Source organism: Perissodus microlepis, chromosome 2 (assembly GCF_051167445.1).
Source record: "Perissodus microlepis isolate ML-2025 ecotype Zambia chromosome 2, ASM5116744v1, whole genome shotgun sequence".
Classification (NCBI taxonomy): domain Eukaryota; kingdom Metazoa; phylum Chordata; class Actinopteri; order Cichliformes; family Cichlidae; genus Perissodus; species Perissodus microlepis.
Genome location: NC_140462.1, coordinates 12,964,727 through 12,990,094, shown reverse-complemented (window position 1 = coordinate 12,990,094; position 25,368 = coordinate 12,964,727). Strand labels below are relative to the sequence as shown.

General features: G+C 41.9%; 1 protein-coding gene across 1 annotated transcript; it reads left to right on the top strand.

The window, feature by feature from the left end:
* The first annotated feature begins 103 nt into the window (after positions 1-103).
* Positions 104-16,440, top strand: clcf1 (cardiotrophin-like cytokine factor 1). Its single transcript, XM_084947887.1, has 3 exons — positions 104-691; positions 9,295-9,446; positions 12,433-16,440. Exons 1-3 carry the CDS (start codon positions 673-675, stop codon positions 13,777-13,779), a joined length of 1,518 nt encoding a protein of 505 aa, XP_084804013.1. The 5' UTR covers positions 104-672; the 3' UTR covers positions 13,780-16,440.
* The last annotated feature ends 8,928 nt before the right edge of the window (positions 16,441-25,368 follow it).

Here is a 25,368-nt window from a genome sequence, read left to right as displayed (position 1 = left end):
AGAACGTCTAATTCGTTCCGTATTTCCCGGACGATTTGAAGGTCACGCTGGCCTCAGCTGAACGGATCAAATCGGACTCGCACCTTGTTAAAAGGAAGCAGATTTAAGATCAAACGGCCGCGCTTACATCGGGTTCCCGAGGATGACGAGAGGAGAGAGAGGAAGAAATGAGTTGTGACAAGTCTCGTGGTTCAGCGGCTCTGTCAAGTTGAGCCGTGATGCGTCAACCCGGTGAATCACCACCATTTACTGAAGAGGAGGAGGCGGATAACGAAACAAGAAGAAGGAGAAGAAGAAGAGACAGGGATGTGAAGGAGGGGAGGAAATAAGTGGAAAGGGTAGAAAAAGAGGAGGAGGAGGAGGTACAAAAAGGCTCCGCCGTCATTCAGTCTGTCGCACAGACCACACGCACCATAGTCAGCGGATCGTCAATATTTCAACTGAATGTAACAAATATTTCACTTTAAATGACTGGATCGACATCACCTGTGTTTCACTTTATCTTCTCCTGAGCAGATTTTATTGAGCCGATTAGACGAAAAAAAAAAAGAAAAAGGTTTGCGGTTCTGTTTAATCTCCAAGTGGAGAGAGGAGATCATTATCGGGTTCTTTCTGCGCTTAGTGGATGAACTTCTGAGAGCGCACCGACGTGGATAAAAGGATTTGAGGAAAATGAGGAGATTCTGTGGAGGTAAGACCATGAATCTAAAACCTTTTATGGAGGGATGATGGGAAAAAGAAAAACTTTGTTGCCAGACAGAGTAAAATTACAGTGGAATTAAGTGGAATTTCCTTTTTTTTTTTTTTTTACATTTCTTTCTTTTACACTTAAACGTTTGCTTTATTATTTAATAATTTGTTTTGCCTTGCATCTTTAATCATTATTAAAAGTTGTGGCAAAAGCGCCGAGTTTGAATATTTTAGTGCGTAATCCCCGCAAATATGATTCTTTCCTGTGTAGCCTAAGGCTTTAACATGCGCACGTTTCTTCCACTTAAAACCAAACATCAAATTATCCCAAATATCAAAACAGGGTTTTTTTTATAATCCTGGAAAGAAATACCTTAATTTTATTTTTTAATATTTATTTTTCTTGTTGTTATTTTAAATATAAAATGAGTTTAAAGGTTGTTGTGAGTCATCTCTTCACATTTGGAAATTACTGGTGAAGGAGCACACGTGGGTTTAGTGGTCCATCATCCAATTCTCTGAGGGTTATCAGAAAAAAACAAACAGAGTAAAAAAAATGGATGGAAATATGAATGGAGCGAAAATAAAGGAAATGTAATTTTAGGGTAATTTGGTGTTAAATATCCATGTGAGAGGGATGGCAGGAAGAGAGTGTGAAAAAAAGAGCGAGAAAGGCTGAAAAATGTCTGTGAGAGTGAAAGATGGATGGGGAGGGGTCTTATTCACAGTAAAAGGGAAAAAAATGACTGGGGTTGAGGGGGTCAGACGCAGCTAAAGCCCCTGTCTAGTTAACTGTCACTGATATGACAAAGTACATGATTCACGTTAGTCACACACACACACACACACACACACACACACACACACACACACACACACACACACACACACACTTTTCCCCTGGGACCACTGGTGCGGCTGCTGCTCCATGTCTAGGAGACGAAGGGAAAAGGAGAAGTGAAAGAAGAAGGAAAGATAAGCAGCTACTGAAGGATGGCCCATGACGAAATGATGCTCTGAGCAAAAAGTATAAATAAGAAAAAAATCACCAGCTCTGCTGCTTTCTTCTTCCTCCTCTTCCTCTGTCATCCTCCCCTCTCGCTCTCTGTCCCATCTTGAGTCTCACATCAGGTATAGTGTAACTTTAGAAGGACAATAAACAGAAAGCTGACTACAGAACAAACCGATACTCGGAGCAAATAAATACACAGAAAGCCCAGCTGTCTTTGTCTCACACACACACACACACACACACACACTTTGGATTTATCTTGCACAGATGCACAGATACACGCTTTTCCTCTTCACTGTCTGACTTTTGCGTACACACACGCAGACAAAGACTTTTATTGCCCCGAGGCTTGAATTAGTGTCAGTGTGTTTCAGATAAAAGCTTTAGTATGTGCTGGACCCGTTAACTCCAAAATGCTGGTTAAAAAGGACAAAACAAAGTCAGGGTGAAAAGAAAGAGAGGTAGGGATAAATGGAGAGAGAGCAGAGGAGGTGGAAAACAGGATAAAGTGAGCCTTTCACATCTTTTTATTCACTGCAGCGCCATCCCCAATTCTTCACGGTATACGTGAACATCAGGAGGATGTGTGTGGAGGGGGAGAGAGACAGATAAAAGTAAATAGAGAAGGAGAGAGGGAGAAGGAGGAACTGGCGGTAGAGGGGTTAATGCAGTGCAGATTGACAGAAGTTTGCAGCACCCAGAGGGAAAGAGAGCGGAGAGAGAAGGGGGGGACTGATATAAAATGAGTCGGTCACGCTTTGAACAGTTACACATGCTGTTTACATTTTTCCCAAATTAACATGGCCCCTCGCTTCACAAAACTCTCCCTCACCGGCTCCCTCGTGCTCCCCTCCACCGACCCCTTTTCCTCTTCCTCCTCTTCTTTCCCTCTGTCTATCCTTCAAGGCTCCAAAATATCTTCCTCACTTCCAGATCAAGACTTTTTTTTTTTTTTTTTTAAATTGCAGCAAAACAAACAAACAAACAAAAAAAATCTGTCTTTTATATCCTATTAAAGTAACCAATCGCCAAGTTTTAGTGTATGTGTAGCCAGTATTTTAAAGTTACAGCGGTTCTTTTAGGTTTTTGTCACATTGAGCGACTATTTAACAATGCGTCGTATAAGAGAAACGCATAAACACTTCAGCTGGAGTGAGTAATGCGCAAGGGAAGCCGAAGAATGAATATAACTGAGTAAAAGGTTCTTGACAAAGTGGCGTAAATTGGTGAATTTACACAGGCGCATGCACACAGACACAAAAACCCAGATGATACAAGAGTCAAACTGCTCAGAGCACAAGCGATAATGATAAGGACCCGTATTCCACCAGCACATGGGTGTTTCTTTAAAGAGAATTGGTGTATGAATCTAAAAGATAATATATAGGGACAGCTGTCCAATAGATAAATGAAAAGGTTGACCCTAAGCTGACCTTAAGGGTATAGAAAGTGTACAGAGGCACTTTCAGGAGGTCTGGAGCTATTACATATTTACATTATTGACAGTTGTGCCTTTTAATCTGTTAGTGAAGGTAAGGACTGTAAATCCCTTGTTTTGCCACTATTATTTTCCATCTCCTGTGAGATGATAAAAAGCGGTGAAGCTGAAGAATTTAAGAAGCTGGAAGTAAAGAATATTTTGCATTTTTTTCCTTTGTATTCCCAATCCTTTTATACTCTTCAGTGCTACCTCGTATTTCGATAAACAGCTCCGTATTTTCCACCTCTGCTCTTCGGCTTTCCATCAAGGCCGTAGAGGAGCAGGGGAGTCTCGATTCGGCAGCGGATTCTCGTCTGATTCTGTTTACGGGGTGTTTTTCTAAGCAAAATCTGTGAGATCGGGGATGGCAAGTGGTGGGGGTTCGAGGTAAATTAAAAACTGAAGGTCTGACAAAAAAAGAGGGAGGGAATGAGAGATGTTGATGGAGGGAACGAGTGGAGCCAATTAGTGAAAGGAAGAGAAGGGAAAGGTAATTAGGGATAGAAAGGAAGGAGACTTTAAAATGGAAGTTTGATGTTTCAGAGAGATTTAAGGAGAGAGTGGTGGAGATGAAGCGACAAAGAAATTGAAACCAAACATGGCGATAAAGCATGGAGCCACTGGAATCCAGTGATTTAAAAAAAATAGGAGGGGGTAGATTGACTTATAAGGAGAAGAGGGAGACAGACAATGAAGCGAGAAGCGCAGCCGAGCAGAAGATGTTGAGTTTACAACTTGCGAGAAATGGTTGCAAAGAGCGATTCTGGGCATGAACATGATTTTTATTGGATTTTTTTAATGTGTGTTTTCTTTTGCCTTTGTTTTGGGGGTCATTGATGTTGTTTGGCAACCCCAGAGTGTGTCCAGTGCCAAGAGGATCAATTTGAAATTCACCATGAACAAACTCCAGAGGAAGGAATCTCATGAGGGAAGGGATGGGAAAAGTTTGCACATGTGTGTGTGTGCTTGACTATGAAAAGGTTTGTTTATATGTATTTCTCCGTATAACGCCTGTGCATGCACGGATCTACACTCCAGTGTGCAGTCTTTATACGTGTGTGTGTGTGTTGAGTTAGTGAAGGAATGCACATTTGATTGAGTACAGACTGCACATAAATCTGGCCTTTAACTGTACACAGATAGACAAAACTGACCCCGACCCCAGAATGTCAACCTTCTGTCCATCTGGCCTGTGTTCCCCCCCATCCTTTATATCAGTAAGGCGATGCATGGCTTTCCCCCTGGCATCCACTGGTGTGTTTATGTTTTTTTGTATATGTTATGGCTGAGGACAAAATTGCCACCAGGTACAGTGCAGCCGAATAGTTTAAAACAATGGAAAAAGCAAACAGCTCTCTGATTTTTGGCTCAGATGCTTCCTTTCTGTCATCAGAGCCACATTGAGGCTCCAGCTCAGCCTCTGCCACGTTAGCTGGAAGACAACAAGCGTACAAGACAGGGCAGAGGATCAGTTTTTCATTTAGTGGCTCCAGGATGTGGATTTCAGTGAGCACATATCGATAATTTGTAAACTTGTTGATGTTGGCAGTGACGCCCACGCTCACAGTGTCTGATGAGGGCCGTAACACTGAGCTGGAGCTTGAATTTGTTCTGCATTCATATAATGTCGGCAGGCTGGGATGGACAGGAAACGCTGGGGGCGGCTGCGGCTCAGGAGGTAGAGCCGGTCGTCCTAATAAGAAGGGAAAGAAGCGTTCCTTGGGAAAGACACCCATCCCCAATCTGATGCATCCATCTGTGTTTGAGCTCGACGAAGTGCTTAAAGTTAATAGAGTAAAGTGTATGAATGGGTGAATGTGGCTTTTAGTATAAACGCGCATAGAAGAGGTCGGTAAGGCTAGAATAGCTTTTACTATTTGTTCCATTTTTGCAGTGTTATTTTATTATGTTTTTGTGGTGTTATTATTTGTAGTGCTGTCCTAACAAATGGAAACAGTATGATTTTAGTTTACTTTTGCTTAATTAATTCTATTAGTGTTCGTATTAGGATTATTTAGAAGTCCCTGCCAATGGAGGAATTACATCTAAGCAATTGTTCCCAGATGTTAGCGGACTATGTTGTTGTTGTTTTTTTGAGCTGTCAAAAGTTTCTGATATCTCTGACTCAGAATCACAATCATCGGCTCACATGAATAGTATTTGCAGGGTCTGCTGCCTGGTCTGATCATGATGTGAGTCCGGTCATTTTGGCAAATATTGAACAGATTATATCGTGATATCTTTCTTAAAGTCTGGAGAGAAAAAAAGCATACTAAAAGTCAGTCACGGAGCTGAAATATAACCTCAATATTCCAATCACGAATCGCAGCAAAGTGGAAAATATCTGGAAACATCAGTTATTTCTGTCCCTAGTGATGTTTGATATTGTCCTCTGGTGGAGTAGAGGAATTCTTCACAGCGACTAGATACAACTAATGTGTGACGAGTGAGGGAATTAGCATCCATCTCTGGATTTTGGTTCAGGAAAACATAGCTTGGGTTTGCAAAAGGTTAAATCTTGTACTGTACACACAGCACTTATATGTATGTATGCACATGACAACATCCGATCCTATCCAATCAGCATTACACAGGAAATAATAAACATCATGAATCTAGAGCTGATTTACAACATCTTCTGTGTACTTAGGTTTCATCTCTGTTTCAGACCTCTTTCAAGTGGTTAGAGCGATGGAGGGCAACCTTTTTTGGCACCCGAGTGAGTTTTTCCTGGACCAGACCAGAGAGATTTGCTTGCACATGGTTTTCCCACAATACCAAATTCTGTTTAAGTGCTTGTTTAAAACCTCAAATGGTGATGCATGCTGGGAAAGATGAAATACCAGTCCTCTCAGATGGAAGCGACACAACACCCACAAATACTGGGTCACTGGTTTACCAAAACAGCGTCTGGAGTGTAAAATGTCAAATGTCCTTTTATCCTTGAACACATCCTTGCGCCCTAACATTCAACTCTGAACCCTGACCCCGTGTTGGTGTTTAATTCTGAACTATCTGGAGCGCACAAGCTCTGCTGCCAGAACCTCACGTTCAGCTCTGCTCTGCAGATGGCAACCAGACTCCAGAGTGCCAGAACTGACTTTACACCGGCGAACAAACTGAAGATAAAAATATGATCTGTTGCAAATAAAGGAGCCCCCCCAACCCACCTCACCCCATGTGTGCATATGTGTAACTCTAATAGGTACACATGTGTAGACTCACACAAACAACTGCGTGGAAGCAGGTCACGGTCGGCCGTTGTAGGGAACTCCTGTGTTGCTGTAATGCAATCCTCCCATGGAGAATGTTCTGGTTTCAACCCTGCCCTGCGGAGTGTGCTTCCACTGCCAGGTACACACACACAGCCCCAAGCCTACAGGGCTCGCCTTGAAGTCAGGCTATATGCCGACTATACTGCTGTTACTCAATCTAATATTATATAACGACAACGTGGCTTTCGGTTTGAGTTATCTGAGTTTACTTGTACAAAAGAGCGGTTGTTTTTAGCGGCAGCAGAGGCCGCTTTAAGACATGTCAGTGCTCAATCAAAACAACAAGAGCCTTTCACGTCTGGCAATCATCTCCAAGCATGTGGCTGGAGACAAAAGGAAACGGTTTGGAACAGTTTGGGTTGATTTTTGCCAAGAAGATTTTTCCTCCTTCATCCCAGACTCCTTTTTTCGGTACCTGTTTATTCCCTTTGAAAATGACCCCTCGCTGCACACTGTGAGCCCTTGTTTTCTTCAAGCTTGTTTACTTCAAGAGTCAACGATGTTGTGTTGGTTTCAGGGTGTTTTGATGCTAATGGGGGATGTTCAGTGGGAGGAGCCAGCTGCTTGATGAGCTCCAAATGTTTAGCCGTTGCTGAAAGATGCTTAGTGCCTCTGACAGGTGACGAGGAGTGAGGAGGAGGCTTGGCTGAGAGGGGTTGCCCTGGATGACTAACTTCAAGGTGTGTGTGGGAGTTGCCACGGGCTCAGAAAATAGTCTGGGAAAATGCCTTGATGTAGTCGGCAACTTGGGGGTCAACAGGTAGGGGAAGAGTCACCTGGTGTGAAAGAGTCTTGTTTAATCAAGCAGTTAGGGCGTTGTTTGCTTAGATTTTGCCCTGTCACTCAAAGCATGACACGCATTTTTAATCCTGTTTTAATTTGAAACTGTCTGTCATCTGCTATTAAGTGAGGCTATAATAGAAGCAGTTGCCATGTCACAGTGCTTTTTTAAAAATTAATCAAATGAAGTAACATAATTAAACCTACTTGTTGCTGTATTCTAGTGGTTTGTTTTTGTTTCTGATTTTTGGGTGAGTCATAACTAATCACTTACTTAATATAGAGAGCTAAATCTCTTCCTCAGTGCAGTTATTTCTGGGACGCTTTTGCATATCACTCAGTTTCAACCCAACCCTGTGTGGGAGTGCATACTGATATGGCAAATATGGTGAGTCAGAGAAGGGAAAAAAAAGGTGTTGACTATTTAAAACCGAAATCATTTATTTATTTATTCTATTTTATTTATACCCAAGTGAACGCTAGGGGTAAATGTTCTGCAGGGTGTTGAAGCAATTCCCTCAAGTCTCAAGTCTCATATTAGTCCTGTGGGGCCCCCGTAGTGAAATATCAAAGGGAGAGAGAAAAGGGAAATTGAGGAGCAGGCGAGCTAATCAGGGTTAATTGTCTGCTGTTATTCCGACCTAAGGCATGCGAGAGATAAGATCGCTGAGAGGAGAAAATGAGGATAAAGGTATGACAGGGAAGATAGGAACGCTAGAGTAGAGTGTGACTAATCTGGAAGCAGAAAGGGATTGCACTGGTCAAACAACAGGAGGCTTGAGGTGTGTCTAAGACAGAGGAGATTGAGCATAAGAGAGAAAGCAGACACACACATAAACACACACACACACACACATTGTGCAATGCATATTTCACACCTGTTGAGCAGCAGCACGGTTTGCCCATAATTACAAGCATGAATCACGGCCTGCCGTCCGGGTGTCAGGAGGATGGAGGGGGGGGACGGAGAGGATGATGGAGAGCAGAAATGAAAAGAGGAAATGTTTGCAGGGCTCCATTGAGAGGCTGAAGCAGTGCTGAGAGAGTGAGTTAGCGAGCAAAGGAGAAAGTGTGAAAGTGTCCAGAGAGAGAGCGCATGGGACGAAGAGAAGTGGACGTACATGAAGTTCCTTAATGTTGAAAATCACCTTTCAGCTCCAATTTTCCAATTTTCTCAGTTTGAAACCAGAGACAGGGGCACTGAAAGGTTTCCGCTCTTACAAACACACTGCCGCCCCCCCCCGTCTCACACACACACACACACACACACACACACACACACAATCATTGTATACACTCTCAGCAATGCGAATTTAATCCACATATATAATAGAATACAAACATTCTCACAAACACTCACACAGTAACATGAAACACCTACACAAACACTCTGAAACCTAAACAAGAAGTCCACAGCAAACATACAACCCATACAAACACATTAATGTTTGTGATTGTAAAGAAAGCCACATGCCTTTGTTTTCGGGGTTATCGGTCAGGAATGAACGCGTGTGTGCGCGAGTGTGTGCACGTTCAGGCGACTGCTGTCCTGACAGACTGCTGCATTGAACATAGGAGCCATTTGTCTGACTGTCTGAAGCTATTAAACAAGGTTTTATTTGAAGCCAGAGTAAACCTCCGACAGCCAGAAACCTCTAAAATTAGATTGGAAACGGAAAAAGCTTTATTGGCAGTGTCAGATGACTCTGACATGGCAAAATGTAAACAGACAAGGCCATCGTCATAGAGACAAAGAAATAAACTGGAATATTGTAAAAAAAAATTCCTATAAACAGTGTGATGCGACCGGAGAAAAGCTAGGAAACTGTTGCTGGAGGTGATTTTCTTTTTTTCTGTTTTTTGTTTTTTTTTTTTTTTGCTTGTTGAGCTCCCAATCATCAAAATTCATTTAAAAACTCATCATAAATAATGACAACACATCTGAGAAAATAAATTTCACCTCTCTTTTTTTACGGCAAATACATCTACAGCGTGCGCTATTTAACGTGAATGTCATTAAAGACACATCTCACAGTGTTTTCTTTGTTTCTCCATAGTCGAGCACCAGCTCGTCTTGCTATTGGCCGCTGCCATGGCCACCGCCGTGGATGCTCTCCACAACCTGGCCAGCGAGAGGAGTTCGATACAGAGCACCTATGAGCTCACCAAGTACCTGGAGTATCAGCTGAAAGAGATCAAAGACGTATATGTGAGTAGTTTTGTGATATGTTCAGTCTTTTACCAAAATGTCTTCATCAGAGAGACAAAAAGTAAATCATTTCCAAATAGGAATGCATATGCATGAAATACACAGGAATAAATGAAAATGCTTAAGCAAAATAGCTCAAAACTCACAAATGCACTATTTATCATAAGAATGTATTTAACAGTGACAATGAATATGATCCCTCACAACAATGAAAACAATAGACAGCGAACATCTAGCAGATAAAGAGCCACATATCTGTTATGGTGCCTTATGAAATTATGGTGAAATTACATGTCATCAAACAGGCACTTCAGTCATTTGCAGTAACTTGCTGGTAATTAATGTTCATATTCACACTGTGGATGTTTGTGTAGTTACAACTGAAACTACACACAATTTTTGGCCAGAAAGTCCTCAATATGGACAAAAACACTGGGCCAACTACACATTACATCTACAGAAGCTACTCAGGCTATGGAAACTGATGCCATGAAGCACCAGGTGCACAATTTTTGTGCTGATTTTAATGCCAGAGGAGATTCAGAGCTCTGCATTTATTTACTCAGCAGAGCTTTGGTGACTTTTACATGTGATGCGCCTCATCACTTGGACATCCCCCTCTGTAACCTCACCTGTGGTAATGGGACTAAAAACACCTCAATTCAAAGATTAAGAGCTGTGGCTAAATGCTTTTGCCCACAGAGTGTATAAGGCAAGGACTAGTTCCCAAAGGGAAGCCTGATGGATGTTATATAGATAGCCACAGATGGCATTTCTCCACTTTCCCATGAATAAAGGAGTATTTCTTTTCTTATACTTGTAAACAAGTACAGCTCTTTGCAATAAATTAAACTGATTGACATTTAGCTGACATGTGGCTTTTTTGTAATATATTATAATGCCTTTCTCTCAGCAAAATAATTAATGAAGTAGCTTTTTCTTTTTACCAGTTTCTCCCTCGGGCGATTTTGCTATAGCTGAGCTGCTCCCTGTGTGAATTAAATTTTTGGTTTGTAAACCACTTCAAAGTAACTTTCCCAACACTGCCAGGCCAAAGATAAGAAAAATAATAAACGTAACAGATAATGAGAACTGGGAACAGTAGCTTATTTTGAGTTTAGTTTTAAAATGGCTACAGTTGGGGTATATCTAAGCTCCGTGGGGAGCTGATTCCAGCTGTGGGCAGCAGGATGGCTAAAAGCCATTTCACCATGTTTGGTTTGAGTTGATCAATCCCTGCAGACTTGAGAGACCGTGCAGGCTTGTGCTCAGTAAACATATTTGTGATATTTTTTGGACAACACATTGGGACTTAAGGTGAATTCTATATTTAATTGACAAACAGTGCAAGGATACAAGAAACTGGAGTTATGTGTGATCTTGTTGGTGTATCTCTGTTACATTTTGAAGACTGTCTAACATATACTACAGCAGTATACCTGACAAGAAATCAGAGCATGAAGGAGCTTTAATGCATCTCCCTCCTTTTTATTGCCAAACATAATTACTTCTGTCTTTATGTAGTTGAAGGATGTTTTATTGCATTCAGTTGTTTACCTTCTCGTGGTACATGGTACGTTTGTGTGACTAGTCATATGGTGAGATTGAAGCAACCCTGTTGGACTCTATACATCATGGAGACCCCTTCATATTCATCATTATTAATACTAACTCTATACCCTGCTTTTTAAATATGATCTTGACTAACTAAAGAACACTCCTGAAAGCACTTCCCACTACTTCTGTCTATCTAGATGTAATTCCTGATGAACAGCATCAGATCCAAAAATAAGATCTAAGTAAAGCCATGGTGATCTGTCCAGGGTGCACCCCTCCTCTCGCCCTATGGTAGCTGGGACAGGTTTCCTCCCCACTCTGACCCTAAAAAGCATAAGCAGAAGAGAATAGATGGATGGTATAGGCAGATAGTAGTGCAGGCGGATGTGGCTGAGGAGGCAGAACGGGTTGTCTACTCATTGGAGGCTTAGTGGTTCAATCCCCAATTCAATTCTGTATATTGAAGTACTCTTGAATTTGTAAAAACACTTCTTTACTTGTTTTCTGACTCCTGAATGCTGTCAGGACTGCAGCTGAAAGTCAAAAACTGTCTCACATTATGTAGAAACACCTTAATTTAAGCAAGATGTTACTATAAAAAGGTTTGGGTATTTATATTAAACAATGAGGCAGTGATGCTGATAAGTCTATTAACTTGCATAGGGTGAATTTTACCAGCTTTCCTTTCTGGCTTTAAATGGGCTGCAATTATATCACACTTCTCCAACCCTAATGGCCGCTTGAAGCACTAGAGTGTATTAAGAACAGTGCTTTTTAATTCTACAGTGCTTTTAATATTATAGTTTTGTATTCATTGGTAGAATATGTCATTCTGCTGTAACTTTGTCTGTTTGTCACTGGACATGTGCCGCAGATGATGCCTCTCATATGCGAACAGGCTCATGAAGAACCATTTAGCAGAAAACCGCCCACATTTGAAGGAACACAACCAAAAAAAAAAAAAAAAATTCATGCTGGTTGTTTTTTTGCATGTTAATTGCTGAGATCTGGGACTTTGTCAAGACAAGAAACAGAAACTGCTATTTCAGATCAGACAGGTTTTTACTCAAACCCTCCGGTTAGCCGAACTATTTGGAAACTAATTTGGAGGAGAAAACAAAGCCAAACTGCAAAACAATTGTCAGTCATCACAGTTTAGTGGGTGACTTTCCTGCTCAGCCTTTATACAGTGTATTTGCATAAACTGTGCACTGTTTTTCTGTGTAGCACCATGGTATTCGCCTTCCTTTTAGTTAAAAAGGAGGCCCCCTAAAGCACTCAAATAGAGTGGCTCTTGACTTTTTTTCCTCACCCTGACAAGTTCAGCTTTATAGCAGTGAAGATATTGAAATTGTTATGATGAATAATTGCCTAATTTTTAATAAACTATAATAAATCTTATCCTTTCCTCTTCTCATTTGTCCTCCAGCTGACCTATCTTGGCCCTCCATTTAATGACAAAGACTTCTCCCCTCCGCGGCCCAACAGCACAGCTCTGACACTGCCGAGTGCTGCCACTCGAGTGGACCAGTGGCACCGCCTGGAGAACAAAGCACGACTGGCCCAGAACCAAAAGGCCTACTCTGTCCTTTTAGGAGCTGTCAGGGAGCTGGCCCGCTCAACCCTTTGCCCCTCACTCAAGACCTCCCTCCTGCACTTCTGCATGGGTCTGGATGGACTTCTGGGTTCAATATCTGCACTGATGACCGCGCTCGGTGACACAAATCCTACACAAACTCCAAACATGAGAAGTAACGCTGGTGAGCTGCAGTATTTGCAGATGGGGACAGGAGGTGGCCGACCAGCTCCGCTCATGAGCCAGAACCTGTACAGATCGAGAGCCGGATCTAGATCGGTGCCTGGTCAGCGTAGTGGCCAAAGAAGAAGTGGGGCAAAGTTAGTCAGAGGAGTTAAGGAAGATGGTGTCACTAAGGAGCTGACAGAAAAAAGGAGAGGAAAAGAGGCAAGGAGAGCAGAGGCAGCCAGAGGAAGGAGTAGCGGATCGAGGGAGAGGGCAAGGGGAGAAAGACGGAGAAGAGAGAAGAGGGAAGAGCCAGAGAGAGGAAATTGGGCAGCCAGTGCAAAAAAAGCAGCAGGGAAGGAGGAAGAGGAGAGATGGGTGAGGAGGAGAAGGCTGTTAAGTATAGCTGAGGATGGAGAGGAACAGGAGAGGCAGTTCGAACCCGGGGTTGAAGTGTCATATGTGGACACAAAAGGCTTGGGCTCTCTTCAACAACAAACAGAAAACCAACAAGGAACCAACGACCATCAATACAGCTACAATCTGAACGCACATCATCCAGACACGCTCAGAGCGGAGGATGGATTCATTCTAGAGGGGAGCAGAGGGTCAGAGGAAGAGGAGGACAAGCAAGCATACGCAGGTGCTACCTCCTCATACTCCAGTGGATATCTGAAGCAGCGTCGGTCTCCTCGCTCCCTCCTCTCCCCGACTCTCGAACCTCCTCTGTCCACACTCTCCCTCCTCTACCAATTCGGAACAGGCAAGGAGCACACCCTCCTCCCCCAGCCTGTCCCTCTATCTTTACAAAGGGGCACCTCCCTACTCTCGCCTCCCTTGAATCCGCTCTTCACCTCCTCCTCCTCCACCTCCGCCTCCTCTTCCTCCCCCTCATCTTCCCTGCTGCCGGCACGGACGACAATGAACGACTTTACCAGGAAGGTGGAGGGTTTCTGGATACTGCGAGAGCTTCAGAGCTGGCTGTGGCGATCGGCGAAGGACTTTAACTGCCTCAAGAAGAAGCTCCGAGGCTGAGGCACTGATAAGACTTACACGCACACTCACAAACACACACAGACACACAAAAGTGCAGTATATCGGCAATTATTTGCACAAAATCTGAGTGGAATCAAACTGACGGATTTAACAGACAAAAGGACATAAGCACATGCATTCATACCGTACTGGAATAAGTGAATGAAGGACTGTTTGGCAGGTCACCAGAAGTGCTAATGGAATATAAGACACACAAAGCCAACACATTACCAGCACTGTCACCCGCCTATGCACATAGCTGCTCATTGAGCGAGACACACTGAGGCTGGGCTGAGTTACCGGACTTCACGGCTCATAGATCAACAGAAATACCACTGTAGGTGGTTAGACACACACATGCAGACGAGGGCAGACTGAGTGACAGGCGGCGAGACAGACAGTGCCTCCATTGAGTGAAAACTGATTCAGTGACCCCCAGATGTGTGAATCAGCAAACATTCATTTTCTCTAAAGGAAGAAGGGAAAAATTCTGAATGGGCAAAAGACAAAAGGGGAGGAAAAATGTCCGGAGGGATGATGGGGGCGCAGAGGAGGAGAGAAAGAGGCAGAAAAGGAGAGGAAGCTGAGTCAGGGGGATGACTCTGGAAATAACCAGCAGAGCGGTACTGCTGCGTAATCACAAGTCAACTGGTCAGTTACAGTAACCCTACAAGAGCACTACACATACTGCCCGGACACATACGCACACACACGCTAATTATTGTGGTGTTTCCTGCCTTAACACACCATTCACTTTTATCCCGTCAATTCAGCTCTTCACATATTTCACTTCACAGCAAGAGATGTTAATAACATTTGAGACAAAGCAAAGAAATACTTCCACACTACACTGCAGTGGAAAATATACTGTGTTGCTTCCTTACTGGAAGCTTGATGAGAACATCTAAACCACTGTCAGATTTGTACAATAATATGATTCTAGAGCCAGCCTTCAGTCAGCTTTCTTAAGCATAAAAACAGGGTAAAGAAATCTACTAACCTGCAACTCTAAGGCTCACATTTGAATACACATTTTTAAAGTCTATTTTTTTAAGCCAAGGTAAATATGTAAAATCACCAAGTTGCAAACCAGCAAAGCCTACAGGTGGTCACAAAGTCTTGAATAAAATGTTGCATAACTTCAGCATCCATGTAATGCCACAAATTGTAATTTGTATATGTATTTTATATCAAACGAGACTTAATTTAGTGTCAACATTTTGTCCCTGTTCTCAACTTTCATTTATGCTTCTTGTCTTGTGCCATAGCTATAGCAACTGATTGTGCTTTCTCAAACGCAAACAGAAAAAGACTTAAAAGTGGACCCATTATGCTTGTCTTTATTTTATTTTATTTATTTTCATATATGGATGTCTGTGCAAAAGTCTTGCACCAGCCCTTACTTCTTTATATTTTGCTTCCAAGAACGCAGCTTTTGTGATTTTTATAGTGGTCTCAAGCTTCCTGGCTTTTTGAAGGTCTTTCAGATTTTTCCTTCGCACATTGGAGGAAACTGAAGAAGTGGAGGATAAAAAAGAAGTGGTGGAAAGGCTAAAAACTACCAACAGAAGATAAACAGTATTTGAAAATCATGCCCTTAAGAAATAGATAAAATGAAGCAAAGACCCGACACAGGACCTGAGGGCTGCATCTAAAAAAAAACACAACGTGAAACACTATCATGGATTGGCCTCCTCAGAGCCTGGACCTCAACATTACTGAAGCAGCGTGGGATCATCTCGACAGAGAACAGAACAAAAGTCAACCATGAATGTCCTTCAAGAAGCCTGGAGAACTATTCCTAAAGACAACTTAGAGAAATGACAAGAAAGCTTGTCAACAGAGTTCAGGCTGTGTTGAAAAACAAGGGCTGTCACACCAAGCTAGAAAAGTATATAAAGAAATGAGGGGCGGCTCAAAACCTTTGCACAGTACTGTACAGTTTTAGACATTTTTTTCCTGTGATGTCATTGACGGCAGATATTCCTGTTCTGTTCAAACCTTCCATTTGCAAAAGGCATCCAATCAGAAGAAAATGGGCTTAAAGAAGAAAGGAGCTAAAACAGCTGGCTTCAAACTGCAGAGTCCAAATAAAATATGTACTTTTAAATGAGCATAATAGGTCCACTTTTTGGGTATCTGAGCTACAGATACAGGATTTTTTTTTCAGAACTGGAGATATGGGCTTGGTTGTGTTTTTGCTACAGATTTCTGGTGACTGATTGTAGTGACAACATCATGAAGCAAGTTGGAAAACTGCTCTGTAATCTCATTTTCAGTGCCAAAATGCTGAACTTTTCCCCCCCTTAAACTAACTTTACATTCCTAAATACCAAAAAAACAGACGTGGAGGTTAACAGATGGCTTTTTTTTCCTCAGAATAAATGTTATGTGTTTGCAATGTGCCTTAGATGATATGGCTAAAGGTTATGGATCATATCTATACTATTTATTGAACAAGATGTTTATTTATTTTTCTCCAGTGTGAAAATACTGTGTTGTAACTTGAGAGAGAATAAATACTAGCTTTTGTACAGAGCGCGGTGTTATTGGTCATTTGGGAGCCCGTTGGGAGAAGAGAATAAAGAAATGCATATGGGATTTTTGTTTGCAATGGTTTCAGTTTTATAGGGATGGTTTCGGGTGATTGGCACAAGGGGAGAGGAGTTTGGGGTCAGGGCGTTCCCTGAAAAACAAAGGCCGGCTCACATTCGTCGCAAAAAAAGAAGAAGGAAGGAGTGAGAGAGGCAATGTATGAGAGTTTTTATTTGTCTGTCCGGGTGAAAATTTACGATCGTTTCCCGTTTTGCTTTCATCTCTCTCTTCCCACCTCCTTCTTTGATTTTTCCTTCTCATTACACTATCTCACGAAGCTCGTCTTCCCTCCAGAACAGCCCCTGACCCATGACACTGACTGATTTACATGAGCACAGGTACAAACACTACCCATCATCCAACCAGGGTCTCTTGTTGTGTCTGTGTTTGCCCCGTCTCTGTCACCAACTTTGCCTCTTATGTTTTTTTGGTTTGTTTTGTTTTTTGCATGGCCATTGTCTGCTGCCCACAGTCTTTCAGCCTTTTATTGCTTCTTCACCTGTTATCTTCTTTTTTTGTCTTTCTTGTTTGGCCTTATTGCTCTCAACTGCACTTTTTCTTTTCCCATGTATTTTGCTGTTCTGTGCCTCCCCTCGGGCCAGATATTAAAGGATCAATGAGAATCTCCCTTCCATCACCTCCAAGGTACACACCTGCACGTAACCGCACACTCCCCTCCCTGACACACACATGCACACGCACAGTCACAAACACCCAAACGTGGACGAAAGTGCTGGCAAACAAGCGCACGCATGAGCCTCAAATCCAGAATTAGCTCACTAGGAAGTGACTTATATGGGAGGCTTACTGTGTCAACGCTGACGCATCATCGTCACGCACGCACTAAGAACTCTCGCTAAGAGCTGTAAAGGGTTAAAAGGCATGACACATATGTGTACACACACGCATAAACACAAGGCGCCGTGTGTTTTTTTACAGTCAGTAAGCAGTGACCGAGCGGCTGCCAGCAGTCAACAAAGGCAGCTTTGTGGGGCCTATAAGTGTGTGCGTTTATCTGTGTGTGTGTGTGTGTGTGTGTGTGTGTGTGTGTGTGCCCCTGTGTGGGCTTGCAAGTGCAGCACGTGTGTGAATCATTATCTCTATGTGTCAGAACTTCGCTGGAATGAGGCTTGTCATGCATAGCTATCTAACAGCCATCACTCACTATCGTCTCTCTCTTTCTCTTTTCGCCGCTCTCTGCCTGTCAGCGATGCAGAGACAAATTGCTGTAACTAATACATAACAGGATAGCCGAGCCCTGTTAGTATGACTCAGTTGGCAGGTCCTTCGACGTGAACAGATACTGAGTGACAAGGCATCGACATTATTGGCTTGTTTCATCTATCAGGCAGTTACTGCTCACACAGGCCTGTCTGTGTGACTGATCTAATACAGTGGAGGAGCTCAATTTTGGGCCATCTTGTTGAAGAAGAAGTTGTTTTTATTTCCTCTTGGAAAGCTCTCCTTTTCTTTTCTTTTCGTTTGGTTTTCTGGTTTCATTGCTCCCTTTACTCCTTTGCACTCCAAGGAAAACCAAGCTTTTCCTCTCCTTTATCTCCGTTTTGAGTTCAAACGCCCCTGGTGGCTCGTATTTTTTTTCCCAGCCATTTACCATTTAGAGGGATTATCCGTGTATATAAGTTTGGAAATATCAATATCAATTTTTTACTCAAGCTTGTTTTGGCTCGGGGCCTTCATCAGGGTCACATGTTGACAAGCCAAGACACAATGATAGAGCAATAAAGTTGTTGGAGTTTTGACCTGTTAGAACATTTTTCACCGTCCTCTATGAAGTGGGTGAAGCTGTGCCAGATTCCACTTCTCTGTAATAGCACTTTTTAAGTTCATTTGAAATATAACTAAAGGTACGTAACAAAAGGATCAATGAACAACTGAGATCTGAAATATATGACAAAATGTGTAAGTCATATGAAGAATTTCAGTTATCCGACTGGGTGGGAACTTAAGGGCAGGGGTGTGAAATTCATTGTTGTTTTTGAGACACATGCAGCTTAGTTTGATTTTTAATGGCCAAACCACTGAAATCCAAAATAAATTTATCCCCCCTCCATTGTTTTGCTTTTATTTATTTGCTTTTACCATAAAGAAGTTTAGGTACAGCTTCAAAAAATTCACGTTTAATTTAAACCCTTTATAAAACTGACTCTGAACAACTTAAGTTGTCTCATGGCTCAGCCACACTGTATTAAAAATAGGAAAGCAACCTCTTTTTGACTAGAAAGACATCTGGTTGTCGTCCCAGTTATTGTATTGATTTTTTCACATTTGGTGGACCAACTTTCAATCAGAAGACCATTGCATGGGTCACCTGGCGGGAAGACAAATTGTCATTTTATTGCTGTCCTCAAACTTGCTTCAAGGACAGCAACCGCCTGTGACTGGTTGCAGACCTGGTCCCTACCTTGGAAGCAACCAAAGCAAGAAGACCTCCTTGCAGTTGCTGTACTTGCTGGTTGATTGCTAGGGTCACACATAGTTTCTCTGTTTCTGGTTTGTGTTGCAATTTTCACACTTTCGCTACTACTTAGAGAATACTTAGCGAGTGCAGATAAGTTGTTGTCTTCCAAACTATGGACTACTGAAGACATTTGCCAGTGTAGTATTGCAGACCTCTTTGTGACTAATTTTTCCGTGTGATTACCAGTCAGCGAATACACATTTTCCCCCAGTGACTGGTGGTCACGGGCGGGTTGCTGATCAGTCTTTAGGCCTGCACAGTGTTGGGGAGTAACGGAATACATGTAATGCCGTTACGTATTTAAAATACAAAATATGAGTAACGGTATTCCGTTACAGTTACCGTTTAAAAAGGTGGTATTCAGAATACAGTTACTTTGTTGAAATAAATGGATTACACAGCGGTATTTTCCTGTTTCATATTGTGTTTGGGTTTTGTTTGACAGCTATGTGCTGTTGTTCCAGGCGGGGCGGCAGCATTATGGTTGCCATGGTTACAGGGTGACTCTCTCTCTGCGACTGTGTGTTTCCTGGGTTTCCTTTTTGTTGTTGTTGTGCTAAGCTAATAGGCAGAATGCTACAGGCATAGCTCTAAAGAATGTAGCTTCATGGGCAGTGTAGTCCGTGTTGCAGGGAGAATGGACCGCCATACACGTTATGTGTCTGTGAGCGCGAGGAGGAAGAAAAAGGAGAGTGGAAAAGTACGAGCTCGAGCTGTCACCGAGCAGAAACGGGAGCTGGAAGCATGTAAATATAATAATAACCACTGCAGCCAAAAAGAGTGCCTGAGGAGCCCAGTTGTAAGTAAGCTATTAAGACTCGACTGTACACTGTGTTCGTGTTTTCCTCTGAAACAATAAGTTCCGTTGGAGCAGTCTTTCAACTCCTCTCTCTGTCTCTCGCTAGCAAAGTTGACCCAGACAACAAAGTAAAGCTAGTTTTCAGCTACGAGCCCGACAGGTCCTTTACTACGGTTCGGAGCCGCGGACCTCCAGTAATAGTAATAAATCACACAGCAATAGTACATTCATGTAGTTGTAAAAAGCATGATAATATATTAAGTAATCCAAAGTATTCAGAATACGTTACTCTCATTGAGTAATGTAACGGAATACGTTACAAAATACATTTTGGGTCATGTATTCTGTAATCTGTAGTGGAATACATTTTAAAAGTAACCTTCCCAACACTGGGCCTGCGTGAATAAGGCATAAGAAAAGTAAGTTGTCTCCGTTTTTTACCTTTTTAACCTTTTACCTCCTTACTTTGAAGTAGTATACCAGACAATATATAAAGAAAGAAAGGAGTGGGAAACAGTTTTTTTCTTTAAGGCGACCGTCAATAATTTCTGGTGAAACATACAGCCCAGGATTTATGCCTTTCTTTGTCATTTTTTGCAAAGTCATCCAGTCGGCCATCTTTGGGAGTCCGATTCAGGCTCCCAGGCCACATGCTTGAAATCCCAGCTTAATGCAGAGTTAAACAGATTCATTTGAAAAGAACCTCCCTGCTGATGTGTGCCAAAGAAACGGGACTGCAGCAAAACAATGCAGGGTCACCCCAGAGGAGAAAAAAAGGTTGGATCAGGTCCAACCGCTGAGGTAAATAACGATGACGTCATCCACTAGTGTGTTCATTCAAATCTAGGTAACCGCACATCCTGAAAGATTACATTGTAACAAGAACAGCATATTTATGTTGTTTACCTTCATCTTGACAAAAGACTAAACATTTGTTGATTGGATACATTTTTGCAAAATCCTGCCAGTGAGGATTACACAGCGTTAAGCCTGTAAACACATAGATTTTTCACTAAGGCCAGATTCCCACGAACACGTTTCAAATTCTTTGAAGAACTTTGCAGCGTTTATTTTTTCCATTGCTATCTTACTGTAATACATATAATCTCTGTCTGTCTGGGTGTTTGTTTGTTTCTTTGTCTGTGAACTCCTCCTACACAATCAGGAGTTGAGCAACCAAACTTGACGCACAGGTACATCTTAGCCCTCTGAAGGTACTTATCTATATCAGATTTTATGATGTCATCTTGTTGCCTAGCAACCACCTAGCAAGCCTAAAATGATGAGTTTAACTTATATGCACTTATAAAAAGTTATTAAAACATCATATAAATTTTATTTAATGTCAGAGACAACAGAAGCCACCCTGCAATGGACCCATTTTTAGTCTTTATACGTGTGACTTTATTATTTTTAGGATCAGAATCGTGAAAGAAAATTGTCAAAGGATCTTTGCAGCAGTAAAAATACTCCTAAGATCTTCCTCAAAAATAAATCTGTCACATCTTTTGTTCAGGACAATAATACTTTAAATGGTGATAAATGCAGTCCTGGTTACTTCCTGAGTGCTTGGATGTAGAAGAGAGTGCAATTCCTCTTTGCCCTTAAGAGGTGAGGTTCCTCTGTGGACATGCTAAATCCAAATGTGTGTGTGGTGTGTCAAATTCAAAATACATTACTGGCATCAGAAAGTCACTTGTGGTGGTTTGAATGTTGTAAAATACAACCAGAGTACATCCTCCTCTCCAAAATATTACTAGCTAATCATAAACCATCAACAGTGTGTGAAATAAAGGCTAAAGTCTCCAAGAAATCCAGTGTATCCCTGTAAATTATATACATGCATTTTTCAAGCTCTTCACGGTTCTCATCTTCCCCCCCTCTGTCTGTAGTTCTCGTGTTTGCTCGCCATGCTTTTTTTTGTTTCCTAATCTTTTTTCCATATGTCCCACTGCCTCCCTTTGCAGCGTCCATCCGTATGGCATCCTCTCTAACCACACCAGAAGCCATTTTGTGTCATTTCATGTCAGTTTTGTTTCATTTTCTCCCCATGTGTCCCCCTTTTCTCGGCTACAATCAAACCCTTTCACCCTTCCCTCAAATTCCCTCGGCCACCCCCGCGTTCTCTCCGCCTTTTTCCATCTGTCTATCTCCTTGTCTCCTCTTCCTCTTCTTCTTCTTCTCCTCCCAGTTTCTTCCCTCTCCCTCCCTCTCTCTTCTGCTCACCTGCAGCACATAAAAATTCCTCTTTTCTTTCTCCAGAGGATAGTTCAGTCACTGTGGGATTTACTGCATTCCTCTATGCTTTTGCTCCCTCTTTGTCTCCATATCTGTCTCCCCTTGTTTCTCTCTGTTTTGGCAGCACAACACAGCAGTGGATTCAGCCTATCTTGTCCTTTGTCTTTTTAACACATTTATATCCCTCTTTAAGTCCATCTGTGCTTTCTTTCTCCATCCCTTCCTGTCTTTAACACATACTAATCCTATACAGTTGATTCCACGACCACACCCTTTCTTTTTCTCCTCTGGAGCACCCACTCTACCTGCTACACCTAGCCTCTCCCTCCTGCTGGGTTTCTTCCATGACCTGGAACATCACGCCTCCACTTACTTAGCTGGAGGGCGTTGGGTTGGGCTGCAGGTTCTCACTGCTGTTTAGGGGTTGGTGGGGGTGGAAGATGGAGGGGGCGCTTCAGGGCCTGGGGCCTGGGAAGAGGTTGATTTATGAGTTAATCAATCGGTCGTCCGTGTGAGTGAGTAAAACCGCAGAGGTGTGTGAGCTCTTTCATGTTACTGTCTGTGCTTGTTGACTCAGTCCCTTAGGAAAACAGCAGGAGCTGTCACTCCCCATGTTGTTCAGCTCCTCGACATGTTTTCAAAAGCAATTACGGAGAAATGGGGCTGGGTGTTCATTCACCTTGATGGTTGAATGCCTCGTCTGTGTGGATGTTGGTGTATGGTGTTAAGGTCTTACAGAAGCCTCACCTGACCGTGAAAAGCCCTGACATCACGTTTGTGCATCGGCGGGGAGAATTCTGTCCGAATCGTTATTTTATGGTGTGAATGTCATGTGCCAAAATAAACACAAAAACAGATCAATGACAACAGCTGTTCTGCTTGTTCAGCTTTAGATGACTGATCTGACAAGAAGGCAGAGATCACAGAAAGTTGTGTTTATACTGTCTCATCAATTGTGAGCAGCTTACACAGCTGCCATTCAGCTCCATTGTTCAGATTCACAACTGTTCACAGATTTTTTCAGACAGTGTACTAATTTAAAGACATTTAAGCAGCTGATCCAGGACATTTGCTTATCTCTGAATCCACTTTTACTCTACTTTGGTTTGTGAAAGAAAACGACCTTTGACTTCGTCACTTGATAAATGATGAGTGCTGGTTTAAAGGAGTGTAAAGGAGTGGTGGAAAGAGTCATCACTCCTTTACATCATCTTTCTGTCATACAAGCTGCATGAATTTAGCTCATGGGAGCTTATATGCTGGGAGTTGATGCCCTAAGGACTGATAATAGGAGTGACCTGAACACTCGACTCCTCTTGAGTGGAAAACTAAAATCATATACAGTTTAAAAATAATGCATTCTTGTTTTGCCTGGGTCGAAATCTTTGAACGAGTTGACTGCTCTGTGGTAATATAGTGGTTTCTCAGTTAAAACAGTAACTCCAATGCTAGATTAGCCACTTACTGCCATTTTTATAATCCTTACAGCCAATTTCAAGCCAGTGCTCTTCTGCACTTGATGAAATTGAGGCTAATGTAAAACTGTTTTTACTTTCTGGCAGTATGCTGGCATGGCAAAGCATGATCCATCGAAATCTTCCTCAATAGACTCCATATATTATTGTAGGGTCTTTACCTTACAATATAAAGCACCTTGAGGCGGCACCTTGTGATTTGGAGCTGTAAAAAATAAAATCCAATTGAATTTAATTTTTAAAAAAAATGCACACAAAGCATCAAAAATTACCATTCGGGTGTGACTCTGGATGCATAGAAGTGGATGGGACCCTTCAGCTCGCCTGACCTCAGGCCTCTGTAAACATTTTTCCCATTATTTTATTTTCCCGTCAGTTTAAATTTCATTCTTATTAAATACAGTGTTATATTTATCTTTTAACTTACCATGGTAATTGGCAAGTTGCTAACATATTTTCAGTCATAAATGTGACATTTAACAATCACAAAAAATAAGAAAAATTCATTTATATTAAATTTACATTAAGTTACATTAAAAAAAATTCATTCTTTAAATTCAGGACATATTACCTCAAACACACCCTTTTGCTTTTCAACAGGTTTGTTCAGCTCGAACAATAATTATAGTAATTATTAGGTGTAATTATACCAAAACAAGATGCGGAGAAGACAGAACAGAACATTTAGTGAATATATCTGGAGGTAAAAATGGTAAAAGGTTTTTGTCTCTCCAGATTTTTTAGGGTCTCTCACTCAGTCTCATTTCTGCTACCTTGACTGAGGTGTTAGTAGGTTGTTCAGGAAACTCCCCTGTAAAAAGTGTTCATTATTTATTAATTGTTTTTATTTGATTTGATTTGTCTTTTAATGGTGTATATTGAGCTCAACATTTCTGGATTTTCGTGTCATTTTTCTTGAGGCTATATACTTTTAATGTACGGTACTTTGGTCAATGCTGTTGTTATGATGTGCTATATAAATAAACCTGACCTTAATAATTGTTATTAATCAATAATAATTATTAACCGCGTTGATCTGCACGTCTCCTCGCATGTCTTGTTAGAGAGCGCTACAGTAGTGGAGATAATGGCCAAAATCCTCCGCTTAAGGCTTCAAATTGGGATTTTACAACTGAATGGTGGCTGTGTCCATCTTTTACATACAGTCTATGGATATAAGGGTCTCTAGTGATTCATGAGGGAGGACAAAATCCCTGCCTCAGTTAATATCGAAGATGTGAAGATGGAAATGGAGTGCGGCAAGTAAACAATGACTTGAATCAGATCCTGAAACTGTTTGTTGATAATCTCATGGATTATGAATAAGCATGTCGGTTAAGTATAGTAATATCTAATGTGACTGACAATGCAGTAGGAACTGTATCCTACATCAAGGCCAGTGCCTCATTTTTGCTCCAAGAAAATCATCACAAGAGCACAAAGTCAGCTGTGTAAACGTAACAAACCCATGCATCTCCATGTCCAGCAAGTCCAGCAGAAAAGTGATGGTAAAGTCCCCATTTTTCAGACGTTGTAACACCAAAGCAGAAAGTACTGTAGTTAAACTGAGGTTATGTTTTAATGGTTACGGTTACTTTATACAGATTAAACAACCATTAAGAAGAGCAGTTATACCAAAACAAGGTGTCAAGCAACATGATCTGAACACCTGGCCAATCAGAAACAGTGTTTAGATGTCCTCCTACCCACAGGATGTTGCTTTTTATCAGCAGATTTCAGCTTCAGAGAACCTTTGCATGTTTCCACGTAGTGTTGTGTATTTTCTTTGCTCCCCCCCCAACTCTCTCTGTTTTTCCTTCTGCTTGTCCGTCTTTCTGGGGGTTTACATTTAACGTATGTTTGTGTGCGCATGTGGTGAGAGAGTGATGAAAAGGGAAAACAAGCGAAAGCTACTTTAGAGAGAAAAGACTGGGGGAAAGCAGAAGGAGCCAGATGACAAACAGATGATAAAAGAGACGTTTGATGGCGTCTATTAAGTCCGA